This window comes from Strix aluco, chromosome 24 (assembly GCF_031877795.1).
Source record: "Strix aluco isolate bStrAlu1 chromosome 24, bStrAlu1.hap1, whole genome shotgun sequence".
Taxonomy (NCBI): domain Eukaryota; kingdom Metazoa; phylum Chordata; class Aves; order Strigiformes; family Strigidae; genus Strix; species Strix aluco.
This window is the reverse complement of record NC_133954.1, coordinates 9,977,863-10,005,352: the sequence shown is the minus strand read 5'-3', so window position 1 is coordinate 10,005,352 and position 27,490 is coordinate 9,977,863. Positions and strand designations below refer to the sequence as shown.

The following is a 27,490-nucleotide window of genomic DNA, read 5'->3' as shown; positions in this document are numbered from 1 at the left end:
GTGGGGTCACCGAAGGGGACGGAGGGTGGCACTGGGGACGGGGACCCTGGTAGCACCGTCCCTCCCCTGGCACCAGCCGAGCGCAGGGTGACGGCTCCCCACGTCAAGGAGCTGTGCGGGTACCCGGCAGCCCTTTGTTCGGGGAGGTAATTAGCCTAATGGGGCCACGAGGAGCAGACCCGCGCGCTGCTGCTGGGGGAGCAGCCCAGCACCTCCCCAGCGCCGACCTTCAGCCCCTTTGTGCCGGCCCGGCCGCGGGGCACGCGGGCAATTACGGCCTCATTAGTGCCACGCGCCCCGGCCACCGTGCCCGGCCAGCGAGCACCCACACAATGAGGTGCTGCAAATGAGGGGAAAGGCCTGGCCGGTCTCCGGGCTACCGGCCACAGCGCGCCCGTGTCTCCCAGAGACCAGCTGCTCCCCGCCTGGCCCCGGCGGTATTTTTGGCAGCGCTATTGTGCCGGGCCCTATAAAGCGGCGGCTGCGGCGGGTGGCACAGGGGTGCCGTGCTCTTGGCTGCCCCGCGGGACGGGCCCCAGCGCCGCGCCGCTGCCTGAAGACCCCGGGAAGGATGGAGGTGCCCAACGCCAAGGTGGGGCCGGGAGGGCAGCCGTGGGGGGAAGTTGGGGTGTGGGGCTGGCGGTCTGGGGGCGCGGGAGGGCCTGGCTGGTTCCTCGGGGAGCCCCAAGCGTGCGGCTCCTCCCCAGGGCTCCCCGACTGTGGCCAGCAGCTGACTGGGGGGGGGCTCAGCCCTGCGTGGGCTCCTCAGAAGGGAGCTGGGCGCGTGGTGCCTGTGGCATTGAGCGTGGGTGCTGGTCCCGTGGGACTCGGCAGCGAGGGGAGGGTGTTCGCCGTGGCTGTCTGAGGGCACCCACGTCTGGCTGCTGGTCAGAGCGTGGGTGGGGGGCCGTGGGGTGCTGGCTGTGCCCCAGGGTGCCAGAGGTGCCCCCCGGGTGTGGGGCTGGGCCCTGTGGCAGTGGGGACGAGCAGCCAGCGCTGCGGTGGCCGGGACAGGCGGGAGCTGAGACTCCAGCGGGCACGGGAGGAGTGGGGGGCAGCCCTGGGCTGTGCCCCCCGCCCCAGCACTGCCGGCTGCCCCGCGCTGACGCTGCCCCTCGCTCCAGCAGCTCCAGCGAGCTGCCTGCCTCTTGCTGCTGCTCCTGCTCTGCTCCCTGGCCGCGGCTCGGCAGAGTCTGCCCGAGTGCTGCCGGCAGAAGACCTGCTCCTGCCGCATCTACGACCTCCTGCACGGCATGGGCAACCACGCCGCCGGCATCCTCACCCTGGGCAAGCGGAAAGAGCGTCCCGCCGGCCTTCCAGAGCCGGCTCTACCGCCTGCTGCACGGCTCCGGCAACCACGCCGCCGGCATCCTCACCATGGGCAAGCGTGGCGAGCACCCCGGCACCGCCTGCCCCGATGCCGCGGGCTGCCCAGCGGGCACGGGGGCCCAGCCGACGCCGGGGCTGCGGGGGGCTGACGCCAGCCCTGCCACCCCCAGGGAGTGCCAGGGACACGCAGGGAAGGACCTGACCGAGAGCCAGGCCCAGGGAGCTGCCAAGAGCTTTTACTGAGGGGTGGGGCAGCGGGAGCTGGGGGCCGATCCGGGGGAGGACGGACCCCGGGACACATGCTCGGGGTAAACAGCACTTTCACAGACCTCCCGGCCCCCGGGCGAGCCTGCTCAGGGCCCCGCCAGCACCGCTGGCCTTTTACAATAAATGGTAGCCAGATGTTACCGGGCTCTGCCTTCTCTCTGGGGAGGGGCCGGGGGGGCACAGCTCTGCTCCGTGGGGCCTGTGCAGGGGCGTGTGCCAGGAGCAGAACCGGGCCAGGCTGCCCGGGAGCGGGGGCGTGTTTGTGAAGCTCAGAGCATCCCCCACCACAGCACCAGGGAACCTCTGCTGGCCCTCTCGTGGTCACACGTCCCTGATCTCCCCCCACCCCCCTGTCCCCGCGTGGGGTCCCGGTGAGGGCCCTGTCACCCCTGGGTGCCCCTCGGGGGGTCCCACAGGGCACGGCCCCGCCCTGCAGCCCCCGAGCTGAGCCCCAAGCGCCGGTGTCCCACAGTCGGTGCCCCCGGGCGCGCCGGGTCCTGCCCCTCCGCAGCCTCCGTGGGCCCGGGAGTGCCGGTGCCTCCCGGTGCCCCCCGGGACAGAGCGACCTGCCCCCGGGCGGGTGCCGGTGCCCGCCGGTGCCGAGGCCCCTCCCGGTGCCGGCGGCGCGCAGGGCCCGGGGCGGGGCGGGGGCGGGGCGGGAGCCCCGGGCGGGCCGGGCCGGGCCGGGCCGAGCCGAGCCGGGATCAGCCCGCGGCGGCGGGGCCGCGCCTGCGGAGGGGCCCCGGGGCGGCGGCAGAGCCCAGCCCCGCGGCGGGGGGGGGCCCGGCGGGAGGATGCCGGTGATGAAGGGGCTGCTGGCGCCGCAGAACACCTTCCTCGACACCATCGCCACCCGCTTCGATGGCACACGTAGGGCCGGGACCGGGCCGGGGCGGCGGGAGCGGGAGCGGGGAGGGGCCGCGCCGGGCACGGCGGGGCCCCGGGCGAGGGGCGGCGCTGCCCCCCCGGGAAGCGGCGGGGAGGGCCAGGGCTCGGCCCGGCACCGGCACCCCCGGGCTGGGCGGGACGCGACCGTCCACGCTCTGCGGTGTCCCGGGGACCCCCCCCGCTCCGTGTCCGTGACCGGGCTCGGTGCTCCGGGACCCCCCCCGTGTCCCCGGGCGGGCCCCCGCGGTCGGTGCCGGCGCGGCCGCGCTCAGCACCAGGGACAGAGCCCGGGCGCGGCGGGGGGGGCCGGGGGGGACCCGGGACGCGGGGGGGGACCCAGGTTGGGGACCCGGCTGGGCTCACCCCACCCCGGAGCCTCCAGGGCCCGGCTTTGCCCCACCTCGTGCCCGAGCGGTCCCGGGGGGGACCGTGTGGGTTGTGCCTGGCCCCGGGGGGGGTCGGGGTGCTGCCCCCAGGAGCCTCCGGAGCCGGGGCGTGCAGCCGGTGCCCGTCGCCTCCACCGTGACCGACGTGGTGGGGCCCTTGGGGGGACCCGGTGCTGCACAGGCCGCCCCCCCCCCAGCCCCCTGTTAGCAAAGCCTGGGGTCACGTCCCGGGGCGCGGGGGGGGGGCTGGTAGTGGCGTGTTTTGGCCGGGGTGGGGCGCGGGGCCAGCACCGACCGTTTTGGGGTCCCTTCCCGCGGCCGGAGGTGCTGTTGGGTGTCCCCCGGCGCTGGGGTCCCCTCCGTGTCCGTGTCCGTGTGTGGGGGCCGGGGTGGTTCAGAGCCCCGGCGGGGGGGGGGGGGATCACGCCGGGGTGCCACGCGCCAGCTCCGGCACCGCTGTCACCACGCAGCCACCCGGGGACAGGCCGTGTTCGGGGCTGACCCCCGGCCCCCCCAGAATCGCCAGGAGCAGGGGCCTCCCGGGCCAGCTGCCCGCGGCGCTTCGCGTCTCTCTCCGTGCTGGGAGGGACCAGTAGGAAAGTGCCACTGGGAGCCCGCGGCCACCCGCCACGGCACCGTCGGGGCACCCCGGGGCACGTGCTGGCTGCGATGCTGGGCTGGCTGCTGGCCCGGCGCGATGGGCACATCCCAGGTGACGCCGGGGGTTGTTTGCCCACTGGAGCTCTCGTGGGGGATGTCACCCTCGGGGCCGTGGGGCGTAACGAGGCAGCGCCCCCCCGAGCCTCCCCCGGCGCAGCCCGAGCTGCCCCCCCGGCACCCCCCAGCATCAGCTGCGCCAGCCCGTGTCCGGGCGCTTTTAAATAGTGTCCGGCTTTGCAGGTTTCATGTGGCTCTTATCGGCTTTATCTGCCACAGAGAGGGGCTTTAGCCGCGGCGATACACCCTGCGAGTTAACCCTGCCTCTCCCAGGCAGCTGCTGTCTGTGGGGCCCGAGGGTGCCCGTCCAGGCAAGCTGGCCACCGCGGCAGGGGGCTGCCGAGCCCCCCAGGGCCGCATCCCCCCGCTCGGCAGAGCTGCTCCCAAATGCCAGCCCTTTTTTTCTCTTCTAATAACACATCCTGGACAACGCCGTAATCCAGGCTCCACAGAGCCAAAATCTGGCCTTAGTCACAGCTTCAAGCTATTTTTGCTTCTCCAAGCTAATCCCGGGCTGAGCTGTGCTGCGGTGGCCCCGCTGTACCCCCATCGCACCCGGGCTGCCTGCGGCTGCCATCCCCTCCTTCCCGCAACCTCCTCCGCCCCGGCACGGCTCCGCTCTCGGGCATGGGTGCTGGAATCTGCTGCAGGAGGGGTCAGACCACGTCTGCCTGCTCCTGGTGCCTGGGCTGTTGGGGGTTCAGGGGTGCTGGGCCGGGCACCCGTGGGCTGGAGACCGTGTCAGGGCTGGGGACAGCCCAGTGTGGCCTTGCCAGGTGCGAGCCCAGCCCGCGTTGGTGGCACATCCCGCTTCCTTACACCCTCTCACACGAGGCCATCTGTCCCGCTGGCACCAAGCCTGCAGCGAGGAGCCACCGCAGCCACGGGGGCAGAGCCCCTGCCTGGCCCATGGCTGGGGGGCTGCGGGGCGAAACAGCGGGACAGGGCATGGGGCTGGCAAGGGCCTTCCTCTGCCTGGTGCCACCTCCCCGCCAGGGCAGGGGTGATGCTGGGGGGAAGCTCTGCAGTGCTGTGACAGACCGAGGACGCTGCATTTCCCCTCCACCTCCAGCTTGTGTCAGCTTGGGACCGGCCCTCGACTCCCCCCAGGCTCACGGCTTTTCTCCCACCCTCTCGGCGGGTGCCCCCGCGGTGCCACACCCGGGGCTGGAGGTCCTGACGCCACAGCCCAGCACCTCTGGGCTGGCAGCACCTGGCTGCGTTTGCTGCGGCTCCCGCTAAGCTGCCGGAGCCCCGGCGGGAGGTGGGAGCAGCAGATGGTGAGGGGGAGGCGTGCGTCGCGCGCTCGGGATGGCCTCTCTGGTGACGGGAGCCGGGAGCTGGCTCCAGGCTTTTCCTTTCCCATGCTTGGGGCTGGGGTCCCGCCCGGGCCGGGGCACCGGGGGCAGCAGGACAGGGGATGAGCGAGCTCAGGGGGCGGCCGGCCGCCGCATGGAGACCTGGCTCCGCTTCCCAGAGGGATGCGGGGGGGCTGGGCTCCCCCTCGTGCCCCCCAGCATGGCCCCGAGCCCTCAGGGGCGGCTGCGTCTCTTTTCAGACAGCAACTTCATCCTGGCCAACGCGCAGGTCCGCCGCGGCTTCCCCATCGTCTACTGCTCCGACGGCTTCTGCGACCTCACCGGCTTCGCCCGCACCGAGGTCATGCAGAAGAACTGCAGCTGCCGCTTCCTCTACGGGGCCGAGACCAGCGAGCCCGTCCTGCAGCGCATCGAGAAGGTGCTGGACGGCAGGCAGGAGTACCAGACCGAGGTCTGCTTCTACAAGAAGGGCGGTGAGTGGTGCGTGGGGCCGGGTCCCTGCCCACGGCTCTGGCAGGGACTCGGCCCCGGGGTGAAGCCGTCGAGCAGCGCCGGGGCTGTCCTGCCTTCACCACCCCTCTCCTCCCACAGGAGCTGCCTTCTGGTGCCTGCTGGACATCATGCCCATCAAGAACGAGAAGGGGGAGGTGGTGCTCTTCCTCTTCTCCTTCAAGGACATCACAGAGAGCCGGGGCAGGAGCCACCTGGCTGACAAGAAGGAGGGTGAGCGGTGGCTGTGGGATGGGGACGGGTTTTGGGGAGCGGTGGTTGCCGTGGGCACCTGGCAAAGGGGCTCCCGGTTCTCTGCCCGCTGCCGTGCAGGGAGGGGTCCCCGAAGCAGCCCCCGCTCTGTCGCACCAGCTCCCGCTAACCCAGTGTGTCTTGTCCGCTGCAGAGAAGCAGAGGAGCAAGAAGCCCGGGAGCTCACGCCTGCAGGCAGCGCGGAGGCAGGGCCGGACCGTGCTGCACCGGCTCAACAGCCAGTTTGCCCGGAGGGACCGCGGCGAGATGAAAATCAACCGCGTAAGGACCTGGAGGAGCCCTCAGCTTCGCCCAGTGCCCCCCGGGCTGGGGGGGCAGAGCCCGGTCTTGCCGCGATGCTGCTCCTTTGCCCGCACCCCACTGACCTCCCCAGGCGCCGAAACGCGCTTCATCCCCGGCAGCCACACCGTGGTCCGGGCTGCAAACGTGGTGCCTTGGCGGCAGGAGAGAGACCAGCGGGTGCCCGGGGCTTGCCGTGGGGAGAACAGATCTGCTGGCAGGGCTGTGTCTCTCCTCACATGTTGGCTGTCGGGCAAACGGCGGCGCTGGCCCCGGGGAGCACCGTTACCAGGCTGTGGCAGCCGCGGGCGCGCGAGGAGCGTTGGCTTCCCGCAGCAGCAGGGACCGGTGCCGCCTGCGCCAGCCCATTCGCGTGGCTGCAGTGCCCCAGCGCAGGGTCCCTGGGCAGGGCCGCAGCGACGAGCACTGCTGGCGGACTTGGGGCCAGGGCGGGCGTCTGTCACCGGCCAAGAGTGGGGGGCCCAGAGCTGGCAAACAGACAGAGGGTTTCAATGGGCCAGTCTTGTATTCTGGGGGCTTGGGAGGGATGGACCTGGCTCTCCCCTCACCCAGGCAGCGCCGTGTCCCGGCAGAGGGTGGGGGTGGCTCTGCCCCAGCACAGGAATTGGCACCTGAGACGGTTCTGGGCACCAGCTGGCAGTGCTGTGGATCACTGTTAATAGCATTAGCACAGTGTTAATTGATGTGCCGTAATCAGGCGTTCTGTGCCCATCTCTGAGGGTGACCTCAGTGCAGCCCACACTCCCCACTCCAAAAGCACGTCCGTCACCCTGGCGTCAGGGCTGGCAGGACTCGGGGGGGGCTGCAGGGGCCTGCGCCCCTCCTGCGGGCGGCTCCTGTGCCACCCATGTGCCACCCTGCCGCTTGCTCCCCCAGAACGTGTTTGAGAGCAAACCGTCCATCCCCGAGTACAAAGTGGCCTCGGTGCAGAAGTCCCGCTTCATCCTGCTCCACTACAGCATCTTCAAGGCCCTCTGGGACTGGCTGATCCTGCTGGCCACCTTCTACGTGGCCATCACCGTCCCCTACAACGTCTGCTTCACGGGCACGGAGGACAGCCTCTCGGCCGCCCGCAGCACCATCGTCAGCGACATCGCCGTGGAGATGCTCTTCATCCTGGGTAGGTCCCTGCCCGGGCCGAGCGCCGCCCATCCGGGATGGGGGACGTGGCCAGTGCCGGGGGGACACGGCCAGAGGAGGGGACCCGAGGGGGGATGGAGAGGGGACCTGGCATCGCTGTGCCCCTGTCGAGCACCCCAGGAGTTGGCTGCGGACCCCAGCCCAGCTCCCGCGGCCGTGGCGGGGTGGGTGAGGGCTGGCCCTGCTCTCCCCGGGGCAGACATCGTCCTGAATTTCCGGACGACGTACGTGAGCCAGTCGGGCCAGGTGGTGTACGACCCCCGCTCCATCTGCATCCATTACGTGGCCACCTGGTTCTTCGTGGATCTGATCGCCGCTCTGCCCTTCGACCTGCTCTACGTCTTCAACGTGACCGTGGTGCGTGGCCGCTCGCGGGCGGGGGGCGGCGGGGTGGGGGTGGCCCCTTTCGCAGGGCCCTGCTCCTGACGCACCCGTCGGGAGCAGCGCGGGCAGCGAGGGGAAGCGGCGGTGGCAGCTCTAGCGGGAAACCTCCCCTGCGTCTTAAAACAACCAGGGGCTGCCACAAACGACAGTAACTGCCACGGCACCGCTCCAGGAGCTGCAGGCAGGTGCCTGCCCTGCACCCAGCACCCAGCACCCAGCACGCCAGTGCTCTGCCCAGGGTAGAGAGCGGCTCTGAGCAGCTCCACGTCTCCGTGCAAATACCTTGTGCATCCCCCCGTGTCGCAGTGAGGGGCACTCGCACGGTGCAGGGGGGTCACCGTGCGTGCAGGCATGCGGGGCACACGCTGGTGACGAAGGCAGGTCCCAGCCTGAGCCTCCCCGGGCTCTCGAGGGGCCCCGCAGTGCCAAGGCTGCGATGGCACCAGCCCCTGCCCGGTGCCCCTGCCCGGCCCACAGCCCTCGGCTCCTGCCCAGTGCCGCACTGGCAGGAGGCAGAAGGACGAGGCAGGAGCTTTGTGGGAGGCCCTGGGGCGCTCAGCACCGCGGCTCCTCCAGACCCACCTGCCCAAGCCAGGGCCCGTCTGGCTGCATGTCTGGGGTCGCTGCAGGCACCGCGCAGCCCCTCGCCGATAGATCAGATCAGCCTCACCAAAGGCAGCCGCTGAGAGCAGAGCCACTGCTGCTGCTTCCCCTCCCGCCGGCCACCTCCCCGCCCCTCCCCAGCACCCCAAATGTCCCGGGTTCACCCGTCTGCCCCCTTCCCCAGACCTCGCTGGTTCACCTGCTGAAGACCGTGCGGCTGCTGCGGCTGCTGCGGCTGCTGCAGAAGCTGGACCGGTACTCGCAGTACAGCGCCATGGTGCTCACCCTGCTCATGTCCATGTTCGCGCTGCTGGCCCACTGGCTGGCCTGCCTCTGGTACGTCATCGGCCGCGCCGAGATGGAGAGCAACGACCCCCGCACCTGGGACATCGGTGAGCGGGGCCGCCTGCGCGGGGGCTGCACGGGGCGGGGGGCTCGGGATGGGCAGTGCGGGGGGCCTGTGCCGGGGGCTGTGCCGGGCAGCGGCCCCGCGGCGAGGCTGACCCTGGGCTGTGCTTGGCAGGTTGGCTGCACGAGCTGGGCAAGAGGCTGGAGGCTCCCTACGTCAACAACTCGGTGGGGGGCCCCTCCATCCGCAGCGCCTACATCGCCTCCCTCTACTTCACCCTCAGCAGCCTGACCAGCGTGGGCTTCGGCAACGTCTGCGCCAACACCGACGCCGAGAAGATCTTCTCCATCTGCACCATGCTCATCGGGGGTGAGGCGGGGAGCGGGGCAGGGCCTGGGGGGCTTCACCGCCGGCTGCTGGAGCAGCGGGTGCGGCAGGTACCCCAGCAGGGCACTGCGGGGGGGCGGTGAACACGGCTGCCCTGGGGCACGTCCCTGGGGCTGGGGTTAGGGGAGAAGCCCCCCGTGCTGCACCCCTCGGCCCCGCGCTGCTGGCGGGGGCAGACCCCAGACCCTGCCCGGGCCCCCGCACGCCGCAGCCGGCCCTCGGCGGGGCTGACGCCGCCCTCCCGGCCCGCAGCGCTGATGCACGCTGTCGTCTTCGGCAACGTCACGGCCATCATCCAGCGCATGTACTCCCGCCGCTCGCTCTACCACACCCGCATGAAGGACCTCAAGGACTTCATCCGCGTGCACCGCCTGCCCCAGCAGCTCAAGCAGCGGATGCTGGAGTACTTCCAGACCACCTGGTCCGTGAACAACGGCATTGACGCTAACGAGGTACGAGGTGTTGGCCGGGCTGGGGCAGCCCCCTCTGGCCCCCCCGTCCTGCACCCAGCGCGGGGGTGACGGGGCCGGCTGTGAGGGCGCAGGGGGGTGTTGTCGGTACGTGTGTGCAAGTGCACGGGGGTGCGATGTGCACGTCCATGCGCCGTTGCTGGGGGACCAGAGCTGCGTGCCAGGGGCTGTTGGGTGGCGGGGAAGGCTGCTCCCTGCCACCCGCACCCCAGCACCCCGGCCCCACTCTCCCCAGCTGCTGCACGACTTCCCCGACGAGCTGCGGGCGGACGTGGCCATGCACCTCAACAAGGACATCCTGCAGCTGCCCGTCTTCGAGACGGCCAGCCGCGGCTGCCTCCGCTCCCTCTCGCTCCACATCAAGACCTCGTTCTGCGCCCCAGGGGAGTATCTGCTGCGCCAGGGCGATGCGCTGCAGGCCAACTACTTCGTCTGCTCCGGCTCCCTCGAGGTGCTGAAGGACAACGTGGTCCTGGCCATCCTGGGTGAGGGCAGGCGGCGTGGGCTCTCCCCCAGCCCCTTCTGCTGCCCGGGCGGGTGAGGGGTCTGGGGCTCGCGCTACTTATCCCACCCCGGTCCCCTCCTGCAGGCAAAGGGGATTTGATCGGGGTCGACCTGTGCAGCACGGACCAGGTGATCAAGACCAACGCGGACGTGAAGGCGCTGACCTACTGCGACCTGCAGTACATCGGGCTGCGGGGGCTCTGCGAGGTGCTGCAGCTCTACCCCGAGTACGCCAGCAAGTTCACGGTGGACATCCACCAGGACCTGACCTTCAACCTGCGGGAGGGCAGCGAGATGGAGGTGGGTGCGTCGTGTCCTCCCTCACAGGCCCCTTCCTGTCCTCGCGGCCCCGGGGACCGGAGCAGGGCTGGGGCTCGGCACGGCCCTGGATGGGGCGTTTGTCAGCTCCCTGCTCGCGGTCCCCAGGCTCCGGGGCGGGGGCTGTGGCTGTGCCACCCCCACCGTGCAGGTGTGTCCCGTCCTGGCTCCTCTTGGCTCCACACAACCCGGGCAACTGGAAGCCAAAGCATTTGCCATGCAAGAGGCTGAGACAGATGGAAGGCTTGGAAATGGGGGTGGAGGGGACGGGGGGGGCACTGCGGGACAGGCAGCCGGGGCACAGTCCCCCCAGTGCACAGGAGGCAGCGCCGGGGGCTGCGGGTTTAGTCACGCTGCCGACTCCAGCAGCCGGGGGGATGTTCTGCTGCAGAAATAGCTCTGCAGCACTTCTCCTCCCCCACCTCTGCTGCTGGCTCTGCGCTGGCACTGGGCGGCGGGGGCTCCTCCAGAGCTTCTCCCCCCAGTACCCACCGCCCCCTGCCCTGTAGAGGTGGGACGGGAGGTCGCTCTCTAGATCCCAGGTAGCCCTTCCAAAACCCAACGAGCCCATTGCCCAGGAGAGGTATAAATAAACCAGGGGTGGAGGATGCAAACAGCTTGCCAGGCCCTGCGGAGCCCCGTGCACCCCCCCCGGCTGGCGACACGCTCCCGGGGAGCTGCTGCTCTGACGGCTGAGCCGGGGCTGGGGTTTGGGGCGCAGCCTCAGCTCCAGCTCAGGACACGCAGGCCGAGATTGGGCAGCTCACCAGTGTCACAACAGCAGCAGAGGAAGGCTAGCGGGCGAGTGGCTGCGGGGCTGATGAGGACGGGGCCAATGCGTGGGGCCGAGGGAGGTTTGATCTCCCAGGGTGGCACTGAGAGGCCGGGGGGGCTGCGGGCCAAGGCGGGGAGCGGGTGGGCCTGTGGCCAGCACCGTGTCTGCCTGTGGCCAGTCCCATGGGCCACTGAGCTGCTGCCGTCTGCTCTCCCTGCAGGGGCTCTGCCGCTACTCCCGGTCCCCACGGCTGTCCCACGCACCGCAGGTTTGTGCCGCGCCGGGGGGGAGGATGGGGCAGGGGTGCCCGTGCCCGGCCTTGGCACCCGCGCAGGGACCAGCCCTGACCTCCCTGCGCCCACCCGCAGCCCCGTCCAGAGAGCGGTGCCGCCCCGGAGAAGCCCCTTCCCTCCATCTCGGAGGATGAGGAGGAGCCCGGGGAAGACTTCCAGCACTCGCCCGCCACCATCGCCCGCCGCAAGCTGCTGCTGCCCCAGCTGGGCAGCCCGGCACGCCGCCGCTCCCTCAGCAGCCTCCTGGGCGATGAGCTGTGCCAGGTCTCAGCCCTGCGGCGCAACTGCCGCTCCCCAGCGCGCTGCAGCCGGGGCCGCAGCCCCTCCCCGCAGTGCCGGCGGGACGCCCGGCTGCCCGAGCGGGAGGGCGGTGCGGGCAGGCGGCCGGCCAAGCTCCTCATCCCCTCGCTGCAGGCCTGCGGCCCCCCGGACCTCAGCCCCAGGTAAGGCTGGGACGGGCCGGTGGCTCATCCCGCTGCCGCGGGTTTGTGCCGTGCGGCCCCGGGAGGCCACAGGGAACGGGGCGGCAGAGGGGCGAGGGGGTGACGGGGGCCAGCCCTCACCCTCCCCCCACCCTAGAGTTGTGGACGGGATTGAAGACAATGGGGGGACATCAGAGCCGCAAACTTTCTGCTTCAACGTGGACCCCCCGCTGCAGAGCGCGGCGAGGGACTCCCCCACATCAGGTACCTCCGGCAGCTGCCAGGCAAGGCGGGGCGCTGGCCACGGGGCTGGGGGGCTCGGGAAGCGCCCCCCCACCAGCCGTGTGTTCCCCAGCAGGGACCGACGCCGGCGGCCCAGCCCTGGCGATGGAAGCGGAGGAGATCAAGCAGAGCATCAGGCGGCTCAACCAGGAGGTGCGGCGGGGGCCGGGGCCGGGGGGCTCGGCGGGGGCATCCGCCGGGGCTGACCGCTCTCCCCCCCTTCCAGATCAACCACCTCAACCAGGAGGTTTCCCACCTCAGCCGGGAGCTGCAGCGCATGATGGAGCTGCTCCAGGCCCACCTGGCCACCCTGCACCCCCCCGCCTGCCCCTTCCGCCCGCCCGCGGCCGCCTCGACGCCCCCCCAGCCCTCGCCCCCCAGCTCCCCCTCCACCAGCCCCCGGGCCAAACGCTGCCCCGGCCGCAGCCGCTCGGCCCACGCCGCTGCCAACCCCCCACCCCTGCACCCCTGGGGGGGCGCCGAGGGGCCGTGCCCGCTGCGGGGGGGCACCCCCAGCCCTGGCCCCCGCCAGGCCTCGGACTCGCAGCCCCTCTCGCTGCCGCCCCGCTCTGCTCACTCCTTCCCCGGCTGCTCGGCCGGCGGCCAGTCCCGCGCCCCCCCGCAGCCCCGCTCCAGCTCCACCAGCGCCCACTGACCCCGCGGGCACCGGGGTGGCCCTGGGGGACCCTCGCCCTGGGGGACCCTCCCCCTCTGCCCTCCTCGCTGCCCGGGACACGCCAGCTCTGGCCTCCCCCCGGTCACCGACCCCCGCCGCGAGGCGGCTGCAGGTGCGAGGCAGCGGCGGGGGGTTCCCGCACCCACCGCCCCGCTGCCGCGGGCCCCCCAGGGCGCAGCGCTCGCCCCGGCCCCACACCCGCAGGGATTTTGATACGATTTTATACTCTTTGCCCACGGGGTCTTTTTTACAACCAGGCCAGGCCCGGCAGCCCCTCCCGGGACCCCCCCCCACCCCGTGCCCGGGGCCGTGGGGCGGGGCTGCGGCAGCGCTGCCCCCCGGGGACCCAGGAGGGGCTGGCGGCGGATTCCGTGCGCGGGGCCGGTTCGGAGGCTCGGGGGGGTCTCCGGGAGGTGCCCCGGGGGGGTCACGGCTGCTCCTGCCGGGTCCGCGGCGTTACCCCCCGCCCAGCCGCGCGCCCCCCCCACCCCAACGGGAAATAAAGGTTCTATTTTTCCAGCCCCGGCTCCGGGTGAGTCTCTGCCCGCGGCTTCCCCCGCCCGGCCCCCCCCGGAGGCTCCCGGTACCCCGGCCCGCGGCTCCCACCGCCCCCCGCCGCGCGCGCGCCCTGACGTCACGCCGCCCCGTCACGTGAGGCCGCAAGGGGCGGAGCCCCTGGGGGCGGGGCGCGGTTGATTGGCAGGAGCCGCTGCCTGTGGCCGCCGGGCCGGGAGCGGAAGGGGTGGGCGGATCCGGAAGCGGAACGGGTAAAGGCGGAAGTGAGGGCTGGGGCCTGCGAGACTCACCGGCGGCGGGGGAGCGGCGCTCCGGGCGGTGAGTGGGGCCGGGGGCGGCCGGTCCCTCTTGTCCTGCTCCGCCGCGGTGGGGCCGGCTGCGGCGCGGCCCCCGGGGACTCCGGGCGGGCGGGGCCCAGCCCTGCCCCGGGCGGTGCCTGACCTGGGGGCCCGGTTCCACCGGGCCCGTGCGCCGCAGACCCGGGAGCCCGGCCGGCCGGGGGAGGGGGGCGGGCGGCGCCGCCCCGGGGGCCCTGCGGTGGGAGCAGAGTCGGGGCTCGGGGGGTGCCGGGTGGGGCGAGGCCGCCGGGTTGCGTGAGCCGGGGTCTGGGCCGGGCTGGCGCCGCCTCAGCGGGGCGGGGGGCTCCGGGCTTCGCGGCTGATCGAAATAAACCGCTCCTCGCCGCCTCCCGGGCCAGTCGGTCCCGCCGGGTATCCCGGCGAGGCGGAGCGCAGCGCTGCCGTGGTGTCCCGGCCCCGCGGAGTGTGGGGCGGATCGAGCCGTGACCGGGAAAGGGAGCGGTGCTAACGGAGATCGGCCGGCGGAGGTGGCGATCGCAGCCTGGAGGAGAGCGCCAGGGCCGCGTCGGGGGGTCTCGGGGTGGTCTCAGGGCTGGCACCGCTTCGGCTGCTCCTTCGTAGGCAGGAAAGGCTCGTTCGGCAGCAGGTAGCTGCTGTCCCCGGGCTGGGGCTGCCTGCCCGCTGTTTGCCAACGCCTTTGTCTCTCTCGTAGCGATGACTGTTTGAAAGTTAAATGGAATCTGGGGGAGGTGTGGCACCTGTAAGGACAGAAGTGGTATAAGATTTTGTTGTAGCCACTCAACTGCTGACGCGGGAATAGAAACTCTAGAAGTCTGGACGGCCGGCCAGGTTCCTGAGTAGAGAACTGCCTAAATGAGGGATGTGACTTTATCTGCTGAAAATAGGTTCTAGTGGAGTGGAGACTGGTCTGGATTCCTGCTGGTGACAGACACAGCCCCTGTGCCCCCCAAGCGGTGTCTGTGAACCAAAGTACGTGGTGCTGCAGGCTCTTGAAGAACTGCAAGGAGGTTTTGTAGCTTGTCTGGAAGGAAGCCCTGACACGCTCAGGTGCGAGGCCATCCTCGGATCTTCAGCACGGCGGGAGACCCCGCTGCCGGCGAGCTGGGAGCGTAGCCGCAGTGTGATCCTGCAAAGGCTGGTAGTGCAGGTGTAGGTGTGAGCAACAGGTCTGCAATGCGAAATCCTGTGAAAGCTGCTCAAACCTTATTCCTGGTAACGCTCAAGGTGCTGCTGAAACTCCTGGGGCTCTGTGGGAGCTGTGAGGAGTCGTGGTTGCTCTCACTGTAAGCTGGTCTGCCAGCGAGACCAAATACAGTGCTGACCCGATCTCAGCTGACCTTTAGCTTGTTGCTTTTGTACGTGGCTGTCGGAGTTCTGACCTTGAGTGTTTCCAAGCGCGTAAGGAAATCGGAGGGAAGAGAGTACACTGAGGTACTATTTTAAGTCTTATGTGGAACAACTTGCATCTACTATTCTTAGCTTTTTGTGTGGTGGGTCAACACATATTTGAGCTGCCCTGCTTACAGCATGACATCAATTCTGCTTTGCACTAAGTTAGGACTCCTGAGCCTGCTCTGAAAGCAGGACTGTGAAGCTTGGTTGAGACCAAAAAAAGAAAGATACTTCTGATTCATATTGGCTTGGCGTGCCATGCTGTCTGGGTGAACTTTCTTGGAATATCCCATTAATATTCACTACGCCCTTGACTCTAAAAGTCTTTTACATTTTCTTCAGCTTAACTGGATAATAAGGTGGAAGAACTGTGTCTGAAAAGAGTGAAGAATTCAGAATAGTGTGTGTAGGCAGCTACAAGACAACGTTGGTCTTAATGGAGTGAGGAGAGCTGGTAAAGCACGAGTCTGTGTAGACCTGTAAGGTTAGTGCTTAGATTCAGTAACTGGGTCTCAGTGCTGAAATCATCTCCCACTTCTCCTGGGTCTCCACAGTGTGTCTGAACAGTCAGCTACTTTCATAGCAAAAACCTGCCTCTAGAGGCAATCTCTCCCTCTCAGACACTACAGGCTGATGTAGACAGGTTTGTTTTAAGATAGTGCCAGGCAGTGCAGGTCCCTCGAGGCTGTTAAAGTCGGTGCTGATACCCCTTCAGGTGAGGGAGCAGCACAGGCAAGATGAAATGGGGCTCCTGGAGAAGGGTTTAAGTTACTAGAGGGCAGTAAGGGGAAGGCTAGCTTGATGTGTGGGTATGAACGTAGTAAAATAAAACATTTGTCTAATCTTGCTGTGAACAGTTGGGTTTGGGTCCATTTGCTTTACTGGTGAAACCAACAGTGGATTGGGCAGTGTCTGAAACAGAACCATGGAGTAATGTGTTCATACTTTGTGTGCTTGGCTCGACTTAATTCCATTCTCATCACAACAGTTACGTCCATCACAGCAGAGCTCTTCTGCATCTGGAGAGGGATCAGCTCTGGAATTGCTCTGGGCCCTGCTAGTCAGCAGCTCTTGATCCTAACTTCTTAAATGGCCGCATGCTTAGCGGATAGGTGGTCATGGCATGTCCCTGGAAAGGGAGGGGGAGAGAATGCCAAGTACTTTCAGACACAGGAAATGAAATGGGAACGCTTCTAATGAAGTGGGTGTAGCCCAAAGTATTTTGGTCAGCATACTTAAAAGAGGGTAGAATGTAGAAACATCGGAGTCAGCTGTTTTCTTCCCTTGGGGTATGAAGTTTGAAGTCCTCTTATGCAAGTTCTGTTAAATCATCAGAGTAACACTATGAAAACACTCCAAACGCTGGCCAGAAACAATGAATCTTCCTGGAAGTGACAGTATCAGGAAGAATAAAGCTTCATCTAAACCCTAAAAGGAACCCTTTCCTCCCCTGGAGCACAGGCACGAACTGCTGGAGTAGTTCTCCATAAACAGATAAGAAAACACTGTTTTTCATGTTTGCTTTTATTTGGTAGAGCTCCAAATACGGAGCTGCTAGAGGCGAGAGATCTTTATGCAGCCTGGAAAAGATATTATGAAGGTCACTGATTCTTTTGCAGTGAAGATGGCAAGTTTCTGCTTTGCATTGTTAATGATCTCGTCTTGTTCACAGAATAGCAGGTGCTCTCTGAAGGCACATGTTACTGGACTTCTGGTCAAAATTAAGCTGTGTCTTTGAGGGCGTGTGAGCAGTGGACAATATCAAGAACAGGAGTTAAAGGAACCTTGCCTGCAGAATTAAAAACTTGATGCTTTTGTTCAGTTTGTAGTGGGTCCAGACTGTGCTCATGAGTTACTGCTTCAGCCTAGCAGTGCCTCCTCTCCTGTGAAACAGGACTCGGTTCTTGCAGTATCAAGTATAACTAAAAGTAGGTAAGATCTCCGAGAGAGAGTTAATGTGGGGACAGGGAATATGGAGACTTTGCTCCCTACAGCTAGTAAGAAGCTTATGTGGAATGAAGGTGATGCAAAACTCCTCCACAGAAGCCTTTGCTGCAGTTCTTGCCTTAATAACACCTGGTAGAAAGCTGCCACTTCTCATTCGCTCTTTTTAAAGCAGTCTTTGCCAGTGTACTGTCTCCGCAGCTTAGGGAAGTAGAGCTTGACCAAAGCAGTGCTGAAAGCTTGCGTTCATGGCTCTCCTGTCACTCGGATCTGGTGTGAGTTCACCTCAATCACATCGACTCAACTGGGGGGTCGGTGGCCCTGGCTAGAACGGGAGTTCCAGCGTTATCCCCGTGGCTTTCCCGGAGCACGAGGCCTGGGCAGAAGCACTACACCTCAGCCTGGCCTGGCTGCCTGCTTCTCTGTTCAGCTATGGTGATCTAATAGGACACCAGCTGCAGTTTTAAAAGCAATTAGTCATGCCATTCTGCAGAATTAAAACCCCCACTGGATTAGGGATGGAACTTCCTCGTGCTGCCAGTGTGACCAACGTGCTAATAACTCTTGTTGATACCTAGTCAACTCTGAGTATAAAACCCCCATAGCTCCAAGGTAACATCGGCAAGTGTAGTGTCTTTTTACCTTACAAGGCATTTTCAAGAATTCCTGGTAAAGGATAATTGCTTAAACCTAGGAACCCCGTCTGAGGGGGTTGTATATGGGGTTAAACTGGCTAGAAGGCGGCTCGAAGGAGCTTGATAACTCCCTTTGACTGAAGTACTGCACTTAACTCAGTCATGCAGGCCGTGATCTTTGCCTCATCTTCCAAAGAGTCGGATCAGCTTTGCAGGATGCACGGGTGTTCCGGGCTTCATAGTTTAAGTCTTAGAGCTGACTTGCTTCGTTCAAGCAGATGACATCTAACAAACGAGATTGTCTCAAAGGGAGCAGTAGCTTTCTGCATATAACTGTGCTCCGAGTTGATCTGAACTTCAGATGGTCTCGTCCAGGTACAGCGCTGCCTGTTCAGGTCACATCTGCGGTTCGGCCGCTTGTGCTGGGCACCGGGCAGCAGCTGCTCAGCAGGGCCTCATGCACGAGGCCCTGAGAAGCAGCAGAAACTTGGCCCTCGTCAGGATTTCTTCTCTCAGGTTTGTCTTGCCTTAAAGAGCTTTAGAGATGCCTGAAGGATTTGCCCCCTTTGCCTGTGCTTGGCAGCTGTCCTTCATAAGCCCAGGCTCCAGCTCGCGCCGCGAGGCGGTGGAGAGGCCTCTTCTGCTGGCTTGGCCCTGGGCTGCCCAGCTGGGGGTCGCTGCGTCTCGTACCGTCCTGCTCGCTCACTGCGCGTGGCCTCTCCGCTGGGCTGAGCGGCCACTGCGGGCTGGTGGCCTTGAAATCTCTGATAGAGTTGTTTTTGAAAAGCTGCTTTGAAAAACAGCCAGCTGCAGGGGCTGCTTTGGAGGCCATGGCTCTGCAGATGCCAGGAAGCAGATGCACGTATTAAAAGCATGGAAAGGAGCTGGTATTACAGATTCTACTAGTTGGGGATTGTAGCTACCAACAAAAAGCAGTTTAACTTTTTGCCAATGTAAATCCTGTTTACCTCTAAAATGAATGTGCCCAAGTCTCTGGGAGGCTTGGGCCTGAGTCTCTACAGAGAAGTTGTGACTAATGGCGGTGTAACAACCGTAGGAGCACTTCTGAAACTGCTGCCTGGGCTGACTTAGGTCCGTGAAGCTCCATTTTCAGGCTGTAGCACAGCTCCTGACAGTGCAGTGACCAGTTCCCCAACTTAGAGCTGTTACTCCAGATTACAGCCTCACGGATCAAGAGGCAAAGTGTTCATTGTTTGTGGAGGGGAGTGCATGTTGTCTGTAGAAAGATGAAGTAATAAAACTGATCAGACTTTATGGGGCTGAAGGCTGTATTTCAAGTCCGTTTCCTGGTTCGTCTCATCGGCAGGAGCTGGACTGTTACCCCTTCCTCTGCAGAGCGGACCCTGGTGCAGTAAGGCTGTTGAAGCTTGTTCTTATTAATTGCATTAATGTGTTGGAAAATGAGACTGACGCTCCACGCTATGCTGGTCTGGGCTGCTGGAGGCTGTGTTGCTCTGGTGGGTCCCACACTTGGTCCTGTCCTGCTCATGGAAGTTGCTCGTGAGTCTGGGTCCTGCGGCTGACTCGCCAGTTCTGGGTGGCAGAAGGTAGCACAAGCTTCCTGCTGGCTGTGGCTAGCTGCCCGTTCAGTGTTAGGTGAAGCAAAGCCACTCGGTAACTTCAGGGCTTTCTTTGCCAAGGAATTCATGTAACGCTGTCAGCTATTTAACAAGATAAATACTTCACTGGGGCTTTTGTCTTGAGTATTTTGATTCTAAGCCAACAAATCCCCAGTGAAATGGCTCCTTGCATAGCTGAGAGCAGAAGCAGTCCTCTTGGGTAACTAGATTCTTCAGGATTGGGTTTCTAAATATTGCCAGCTTTCAGAGCAGTCCTTGCTACTGGGTGAACACAGGGCAAAAATATCAGATTCTGTAACTTCTGACACCTTAAACTAGCAGCTTCCCTGTGGTAGGGAGCCTTGTGAAGCAGTTGTCTCATGCAGGGGTTAACGCGGGGGGCTGACAGCAATTGCCCTGTGGATTTGGGGTTCTTGTACTGGGCTGGCTCGTTTGCCACGAGCTCTTGGGCTGCTCTTGAGCATCCTACCAGCTCTGGAGAACTGCCTTGCTCTTGGGCAGGCTGGGAATGCCGCCGTGCTGGCATGCACTCTCGTTCAGGGCACTCAAATTCTTGAATTCAATATTCATGGAAGAGTACAAGCCTCTACAACAAATCCTGGCAAACAGGTGAGGGGTTGAGAGGAGCATAAACTGCAGAAACAATAGGACTGGAGTTCTTGGTTGCTGGACAGCATCAGGCGCTGAAACTTGTCTTTCGTCTCAAAGCAAACAAGAGACTGTTCCAAGAGTTTACAATGGAAAAGTTGGTACTTTTGCCTGTGTGCTTCAGTAAGCAGGAGGCAGGTAGGGCAGGCAAACAACCCGGCACGTACCTTTTTATGGATCTCGAGACATCACAGGCTGCTGGGCTTCGCTAGTTACAAGAAGCTAGTAGGAAAACTAGTAGTTGTTAATCTCGATTATATGAGTACCCTATCATACCCTTCCTCCTCATGGGCTTGGCTTGTTGAATTCGTATGACAAGCTGCGGCTTCAGCTGCCTTCCCTCGTCTGGACAGTGTTGCTGTAGCTATTCTGGTCTGACTGACCCATGGCTCGAGTGCCGGTGCTCGGGCGGGGGGCGCGTGTCCAGTCCACTCTGCTGGAGGAGGGGGGTGAGCAGCCTCCCCGAGCGTTGGAGATGGCTTCGCACAGCACAGAGCGCTCCCTGTTTCTCAAAGCAGCATTGGCTGCTCGGTGTGGGCTGATCTAGCGCGGATCCAGGCTGTGTGGTTTAGCTGCCTGTTACTTCTGTGTTCAGCAGAGTGGAGTTCTGACAGGAATCCTCAAAGCCATCAGCACTAGCAAAAAGTGTCAAAGGAATCATCCTGCGAAGGAGAGTTCTCGCTGTCTACAGCTTTGGTAGTTGCTCACTTCAATTATTTGGCCTTCCTGTGAATGGCAGCAGAAATGTGAAGCTGGGCACCCCGAGCTCACGTACGTTCCTAGCCTGAGACCCTTAGTGGCCAGTGAGGGTCATCTGAGCTGCATGAGTTCCACCCAAACGCCCTAAAGATCTGGCAGCTGCTCAGGTGGAGGTGAAGTCATAATCCTGCAGCCGGACTTCAACCCCTCTTTAGATGATGATCAGGTTCTCCATAATTAACAGTGGTCAAAGGCTCTAGCAGCTGCACTAGTAGACAGCAGCTCTCCAGGAGGAGTTGGACACACGGACACGCCTCCCCAATTCTGTTTGAGTTCACACAGCACAACCAGATAGCAAAGTGAATCGAGATCTGTGAAATATAGGTCATGCAAAGACTTGAGGATGTCAACAGGCTCATTTCCTTGTTTTGCTCTGGGAATCACCCCTATCATGTTTCAGGAGGTCATAACTCAGAGGCGTGATTCACGTGGCATTTACTGCGCAGCGTGTCCGTCTGAAACGGCGACAAAGCTCACGCGTTGCTGATAGACTGCCCCGGTAAGTGCAGGCAAGGTTAAACAAGCAGGAGCTGTTCCCTTGCAGACTCTGGATAGAGCAGAAACTCTAAAAGGTGGAAGCTTTTTCAGGCTGATGTGCCTTTCGAACCTGGTGGTAACCAAGCTGCTCCTGGCCAGAGCTGCAGAGTGCTGCTTCCTCACTGCCCAGCAAAAACAAGTTGATAATTTGCCTCCTATCAAGCTTTCTCATCCTGTCAACACAGCGTTCGTCCTTTCTGGGTCGAGGAGGTGAGGTCCTGACAGTGTTACTGGCCTTTGCAAGGATGCAGCTCTGAATTGCAGTTTTTTTCACTGACTTAACCCAAGACAGGACCTGCCACTCAGAGCAGTGGCTTCTTCACAGCTCGGGCTACTGAAACATCGCGCTGCGCTGCAGTTACTCCTCGGGGTTCCTCTCCTACCCGCCTCCTTCAGTGAGCGATCCGGGCTTAGCAGTAGGTTTCTGATGTGCCTCCTGGTCAAAACAATTTGAGGTTGGATGTCTCTAGGTCAGAGTATGCTCGAGTGCTTTTTTGTTTTGAAAGCTGAAGAGGTTCTCCAGCTGGTGACGCTGTGGGCTGCCCCTCTGGGTGGGCTCTGACTGAAATGGCTGGAGGTTTCCTGCCAAACTATGGAATTGAGTTTAAACTTGTGATGCAGTTGAAGTAGCCTCACAGCAGTCTCAGCTGGTCAGGCTTTGCTCTGGAAAGCAGGTGTTTGAAACTCTGGTACGGCTCTGTACTGAGACAGGCCTGGGCCGCCTTCACAGGACACGCCGCTCCGGTTCAGACCCATTTCAACGCGCTTTAAGCTGCTTATTCATGGGACTCTGTTATTTGCTGGGTAAATGCTGGATGTACGCAGAGGACACCCCGAGTTTCTTTGTGGGTACGCTCAGAACAAGGAGAAATTGGCTTTCAGGGGTTTTTTTTGCAGATGTCTCTGTCAAGAAGCCTGAGTTATTAGAATTGAAGGGAAGGGGCGATACAGAGCAGATGCAATCAGTTGTAGCATTTATCATTGACAGGAGGTGGGAGTTGTGATGAGCGCAGGAAATATGCCTGGATCTGTGAAACTGTGCACTTTGAAAATACTCCTGTTCTCGGTGTGCAGTTGAGCTAAAAGGTTTGGAAGGCACCGAGACTTCACCTGTGCTTAACGAGGGATGTGAACCAGCTTGGCTTGTGGCCCTTGCCAGGGTTTTGTGCTTCTGCTGGGGAGATGGGGTGGCAGTTCTGATCGCGGGTGACACTCCCTGTTTGTGCTGTTTGTAGCTGGATTTGAGCAGCCTCCTGAGGACCGTGGCCAGTAGCCTGGTGACCTGGAATGCTGCGGGATGGGGGCACTGGGGCAGGGGGTGGGAAGTGGCAGCGTTAGGTGTTGCCTCAAGCTGTGGAGGCTCCTTTGGCAGCAAGCGCCCGCGTGCAGTGGGGACGGGCAGCGCTTGCCTCTGGCCCTGAACACGCAGCCTGTGCCCACAGTGGCTTCCTCCCTGCGCAGGCTGCGTGCAGAGCAGTTCAAAGGCTTCCCAAGGGCTGCTCTGAGGTGCGGTGTTTAATGGCTTCGTGAGTGCCTCTAAATGATCAGACTGAATGTAGAAACTCCCTTTGTCTGAGAGACTGACCTACAGAACTTCCCATGATGGCACTTGCACACCCCTATTGCATTGATAGGCTGCCCTTGGCACCTTGTGAACTCGGGAGAGGAGGAAGGAGCTAAAGACCAACCTCAGTTACCTCCATGAACTGAGTAATTGCTGTTCTAATAGAAGCAGCTCTAATAGCACCAAGTGATGTGCTGGCTGGTCTTCGCTTGCCTCACCCTAGCAAGGTGTGTGTAACATCCACGCTTAGTGGAAGTGCTGGCGGGCCCGCTGGTGGGAGGAAAGCTTGTGTTACCGATACCCCTTCTCCAGGGAGGCTCAGGAGACTTAAGCTCCTGCTGGAGGAGCTGCTGAGTGGCAGGAACCTCCCGGTCGTGCTGTGGTGCTTGTGGTTTGACCTTCCACCGTGGGCAGGAGCCACCACCTGCCTGCGCTGATGGTGGTTGCGGATCAAACCCACCCTCTTGAACTGGCTCGGCTGGTCTGTGAGTGTGTCACTAACTCTGACCTCCTCTTCCAGTTGCAACCTGCCTCCAGGTGGATCCCACTGCAGAACCTGCAGCATCCTTAACTCGTGGCACTCCTGTGCTCAGGCCACAATGGCAGGTCGAGGTGGAGCTGCTCGACCGAACGGACCCGCTGCCGGAAACAAAATCTGCCAGTTTAAACTTGTTCTGCTGGGGGAGTCGGCGGTGGGGAAGTCCAGCCTGGTTCTGCGCTTCGTGAAGGGGCAGTTCCACGAGTACCAGGAGAGCACGATCGGAGGTGAGCGCCAACTCCAGCTGCCGCCGCCTGGAAGGTGCTGGCCTCGGTGATGCCGGCGGGGGGTGTCAGAAGTATTCATGACTTGGTCTGGTCTCGGGCTTTTGCTATAAATAGTGAAGCCGCTAATGCTTTAACTCTTGGTTTGCAACTTGTTTGCTGGTGTGAAGATCAGTGCAGCAGAGAATAATGCTATGGCAACCGTGTGTGCCGCCTCTAAGGCGTCTTCACTTCCAGTGCTTGAATTCCTGCTTCTAATTAGAACCGAGGCCTTCAGCTCGCTTTATAGCCCTTAATTATCTTTTCAGACCATGACCTGGGATTTTGGGGTTGTTTCTAACAGCCTGGTACTGTTAACTACTTCCACAGCTCTTTCAGGTTTAGCAGTTCTTCAGCTTGAGACCATTAGCACAGTGTCACCAGCCGAAGGTCGGTCGGCACCCGGGTCTCTGGGCAGTGGCATTAGGACGTGTGTCCAGAGAAGAGGCTCCCATTGTCCCTGTAGAAACCTGGGCGGGGAGCGAGTGCAGCTCAAAGTGTAGCTTATGGGCAGCAGGGCTTAGTGCTGCGCCGCAGAGGGCTGCGCGGGCGCTCGGCTGTTCTGCTTCAGTCTGTCCCCAGGGCTGGTTGCCTTTCTCCTAGTTGCAGTGCATGGTGTTACACTTGGGAACAGGAAAACAGCCAGTTACTAACCTGGGGGTGCAGTGCAACGGGGCTGCTTTGGCCCTGGTGCTCCCCAGCGCCGATCCCGGCGAGGCAGAAGGGCTGCGGGGGCTCTCCAGCCTCCGGCGGGACGCGAGGCAAACCCCCCCCTTCTCCTCCAGCTGCCTTCCTGACGCAGACGGTCTGTCTGGACGACACAACGGTCAAGTTCGAGATCTGGGACACAGCGGGCCAGGAGCGGTATCACAGCCTGGCACCGATGTACTACCGGGGCGCCCAGGCCGCCATCGTCGTGTACGACATCACTAACACAGTGAGTACCCGCGGGGCGGCTGGCGGGGACGAGGCGCCCCCGAGAGCGCCCAGGCTGCGGGCACCGGGCGCCTTAAACTGCTCCGGCCACTTCTCCCTCCTGACCGAGGCTGTCTGCGCTGATAAAGGGTCCTGCTGCACTTCGTACAGGAAAGGCTTGTTTTAGTCATATCTTCGCTGGGGATTGATTACTAAGAGGCTGCCCCTTCCTGACCGCTGCCTCCTCTTTGCTTCCAGGACACATTCGTACGAGCCAAGAACTGGGTGAAAGAGTTGCAGAGGCAGGCTAGCCCCAACATTGTCATTGCACTAGCGGGAAACAAGGCAGACCTTGCTACCAAGAGAGCTGTGGACTTCCAGGTGAGTGGGAATCCGGACCCGTTGTTACCTGAGCAAGTCAGGAAAGAGGCTTTTTGCTTCCATGAGGGAGGTGGCGGCTGTGCACAGCGCTTTGAGGGAGAGTGGCAGTCAGGATCTGTGCTGCCACCCCGGGTGGGTTGTAGCTGCCTGTCCCACGTGCTCCTTCCGCAGCACTTGTGGCTCTTGTTGGTAAGTTGTGAGGAATGTGCAGAATAAGGCCCACAGAGCTCAGATTTCTGTCCTCAGGCTCCTCTGGTGCCTTACTCACCTGGGGCTGTCTTCAGCAGCGTATGAAACAGCGTCTTTTAGATACAAGAGATGTGAAGAACCATTCCCAGCTTGTTCTCCACTCTTCAGAGCTCTTAGCTTGCCTAAGGCAGACTGTGGAGGAGAAGCTCTTATCTCAGACCTCTGCACGGGGCTGCTCGTGGTGCGTTTCCAGCGTGTTTCTCTCCCAGCTAGCCAAAGTACAAGGCTGCTCAGGACACGCTGTGCCTGCGTGCGGCTCACAAACAGCCTGAGCTGCTGTACCCCGGCGTGGCTGCTCGGACACCAGCCACCCCGCGCTGCTGCTGGCCCACGTCACCTGCTGTCCTGTCCGGGCTGGGGGTGGCAACGTCTGGGCTGGGGTGGGACAGCGTTTCTTCAGTGTTTGGTTCAACAAGCGAAGCGTGTGAGGCCTGCTCGGGCCAACTCAGCAGGGCGCCTTTACCACTCCAGTGTGCTTGTTTGTAGGACGCACAGACGTACGCAGATGACAACAGCTTGCTGTTCATGGAGACGTCGGCAAAGACAGCGATGAATGTGAATGAAATCTTCATGGCGATAGGTAACGGCTCGCGCAGGGCAGGGCTGGGGTTGCGCCAGCAGCGCGCTGGGAACCGCCGGAGCCCCCGTTGTCGGCCGCGCTCTGACTGAAGGGGCCCTCCCTTCGCTCGCGAAGCTGGTCCCGCTGCCCTGGGCTGGGCTGGGAGTCCGGAGGGCGTGGGGTCGGTGAGAGCGGAGCTCGAGGGGGTGGGTTTGCTGTGCTGGTGCTGCTGGGCCTGTCCAGCCCCAGCCCCCTCCGGAGCAGCGCTGAGCCCGGCCCGTGGTCTGTGGTGGGGTGGAGGCCGGCCTCTGAGGAGGAGCCTGCTAACATCTCCTTCCTCTCTAGCCAAGAAACTGCCAAAAAACGAACCCCAGAACGCTCCTGGTGGCCCAGGGAGGAATCGGGTGGTGGACCTTCAGGAGAGCAGCCAGCCTAGCAGGAGCCAGTGCTGCAGCAACTGAGCGGCCGTTCTGGAGCCCTCGGGCGCCGAGACTGGAATCCACGCTAACAATCGCACTTACCGTAGAGCGGCTGCTGCCGGTGGCTGCTGTGATTTCTCCATCCCTTTCTGATCATAGGCTGGAGGGAGTTCTTCCACCTGCACCTTTCTGTACAAATACTAATTCAATTCTAAGTCTTAAGTCACTTTTTTAATATATGAACTTCTGCTCTTCCCTCTTCTGGTGGTGGTGGATGCACGACCTGGTGCCTGCCCAGCCAGCCCGGCCCTTCCCGCGGGGCAGCAGCACCCAGGTCCCACAGTACTGTAGTTCACTGTTGGAAACAAAGGGATATTGAGACTAGACAACCTTGGGTAAAACCACCTTCTGTAAAAGCTAAGGCTAGTACCAGTACGACATGCCTAGGACAACCACTAAACTGTAGCATTATAGTGACAAACTCGGGCTTTTCAGCCACTTATTGACCAAATCAATTATGAGTATTCTGGGATGGGGCAGAGGGAAGCAAAACTGGTTTCTTCTGTATTTTGTATTGTACGTTTCTTCATGTAACCAATCAGTATCTTGTCAATATAGTACCTACAACTAGCTGCCTGTTGTCTTTATTTGTGTTGGACTCTAGCATGCCAACTCTTTTTTTTTTTTTCTATCTCCGGTTCTGTCGTAATGCACTAATCCTGTTGCAACTTTTGCAAAAATCTTGTATAGAAAATTGTCCTTTTTTTGATGGTTGTGATGCCACTAATGTTGTTAACCCTACTCTAGTGTGAATACACATGGTTTACTGATGTACAGAGGTGGGGTGGGGGAAACCTCGGATAACTTGTCAGTGGAAACAATTATGTATTGCAAAAGCCTGTAATTCCACGAAGTGAAGGGAGGTATTAAAATGGCTTCTGTTGCCAGACTCTAACTGATGTTGGCTGCTGCCTAGTGCCTAATGCAATGTCTTATGCATACTGGTATTTAAGAGGAACTGTCAACTTAGTCTTCATCACAAACTTCAGTTTTGTGTGATTAAAAAAAAATTTTTATAAACCTATCATCATTAACAATGTTCATGTTTCTTAATCAGCTCAAACCAGGAGCGTGGACCAGAGCTCTCGGCTGTGCTGGAGGCCGAGGGGCGCTGAGCAGACACCCGGCTCTGCCACGGGGACGGCTGCGTCCTCCCCCCTTCCTGGCCACTTGCCCTCGGCCTCAGCCTTTTGCCTCCCCCAGCAGCCAGCTCCTCCAGAGGCCCCGACTCCTGGCTGAGCATGGGGGGGCCGTGCAGCGGCTGGCAGGGAGGCGGCTTGGGACAAAGGGTGGGAATTGCTCGGTGCCTGACTCCTCTATGGACACAACCTCCCGTGCAGGGGAGCTGGGCTCGACAATGGGGCAGGCTGGGGAACGCTGGGCACGGCCTGGGTGGACAAAGTGGCGCTGGCCCTGCAGGATGCTGCTCCCGTCGCTGCCGAGAGACTTTGAGATCCTCACACCCACCGGTGAGGCTGGGACTCAGGCTGGAGCACGGGCCCCCCCTCACAGCCCTGCTGTGCCAGCTCCACACGTGCTTGGGAGAGCTCAGGGGTTGTGATGGTGCTTGAACCCGCTGCCTCTCCTCAGCTCGGCGAGGTGCATGGCCACGGTCCGTG

General features: G+C 62.6%; 3 protein-coding genes across 4 annotated transcripts; all 3 read left to right on the top strand.

Moving 5' to 3' along the window:
- Nucleotides 1-230: 230 nt before the first annotated feature.
- HCRT (hypocretin neuropeptide precursor) lies at nt 231-1,736 on the top strand. The gene is given in 2 exon segments (XM_074849191.1): nt 231-1,295; nt 1,297-1,736. Coding segments are annotated over 2 exon segments (318 nt in total). The 5' UTR covers nt 231-1,253; the 3' UTR covers nt 1,573-1,736.
- A 562-nt stretch (nt 1,737-2,298) lies between these two features.
- On the top strand, nt 2,299-13,090 carry KCNH4 (potassium voltage-gated channel subfamily H member 4). Of its 2 annotated transcripts, none has more exons than XM_074849082.1 (16): nt 2,299-2,466; nt 5,146-5,379; nt 5,498-5,629; nt 5,802-5,929; nt 6,845-7,088; nt 7,308-7,465; nt 8,280-8,487; nt 8,619-8,813; nt 9,084-9,283; nt 9,537-9,786; nt 9,891-10,105; nt 11,119-11,166; nt 11,267-11,634; nt 11,771-11,877; nt 11,972-12,048; nt 12,122-13,090. In XM_074849082.1, the coding sequence occupies exons 1-16, from the start codon at nt 2,391-2,393 to the stop codon at nt 12,548-12,550; spliced, it is 3,069 nt and encodes a 1,022-aa protein (XP_074705183.1). In that variant the 5' UTR covers nt 2,299-2,390; the 3' UTR covers nt 12,551-13,090. The 2 variants fall into 2 exon arrangements, with proteins under 2 accessions (XP_074705183.1, XP_074705182.1); XM_074849081.1 differs by having other exon boundaries at nt 11,969-12,048.
- A 245-nt stretch (nt 13,091-13,335) lies between these two features.
- RAB5C (RAB5C, member RAS oncogene family) lies at nt 13,336-26,895 on the top strand. The gene is made up of 6 exons (XM_074849083.1): nt 13,336-13,405; nt 23,008-23,252; nt 24,074-24,225; nt 24,462-24,584; nt 25,320-25,413; nt 25,738-26,895. The coding sequence occupies exons 2-6, from the start codon at nt 23,087-23,089 to the stop codon at nt 25,851-25,853; spliced, it is 651 nt and encodes a 216-aa protein (XP_074705184.1). The 5' UTR covers nt 13,336-13,405; nt 23,008-23,086; the 3' UTR covers nt 25,854-26,895.
- Nucleotides 26,896-27,490: the final 595 nt, after the last annotated feature.

Bases quoted from the DNA above. Each gene is read 5' to 3' on its own strand.
- KCNH4 (XM_074849081.1), top strand. From the start codon at position 2,391: ATGCCGGTGATGAAGGGGCTGCTGGCGCCGCAGAACACCTTCCTCGAC. The intron at 2,467-5,145 runs GTAGGGCCGGGA...GTCTCTTTTCAG, and splicing joins CACCCGCTTCGATGGCACAC to ACAGCAACTTCATCCTGGCC. The intron at 7,089-7,307 runs GTAGGTCCCTGC...TCCCCGGGGCAG, and splicing joins GGAGATGCTCTTCATCCTGG to ACATCGTCCTGAATTTCCGG.
- RAB5C (XM_074849083.1), top strand. From the start codon at position 23,087: ATGGCAGGTCGAGGTGGAGCTGCTCGACCGAACGGACCCGCTGCCGGA. The intron at 24,226-24,461 runs GTGAGTACCCGC...CTTTGCTTCCAG, and splicing joins TGTACGACATCACTAACACA to GACACATTCGTACGAGCCAA. The intron at 25,414-25,737 runs GTAACGGCTCGC...CTTCCTCTCTAG, and splicing joins TGAAATCTTCATGGCGATAG to CCAAGAAACTGCCAAAAAAC.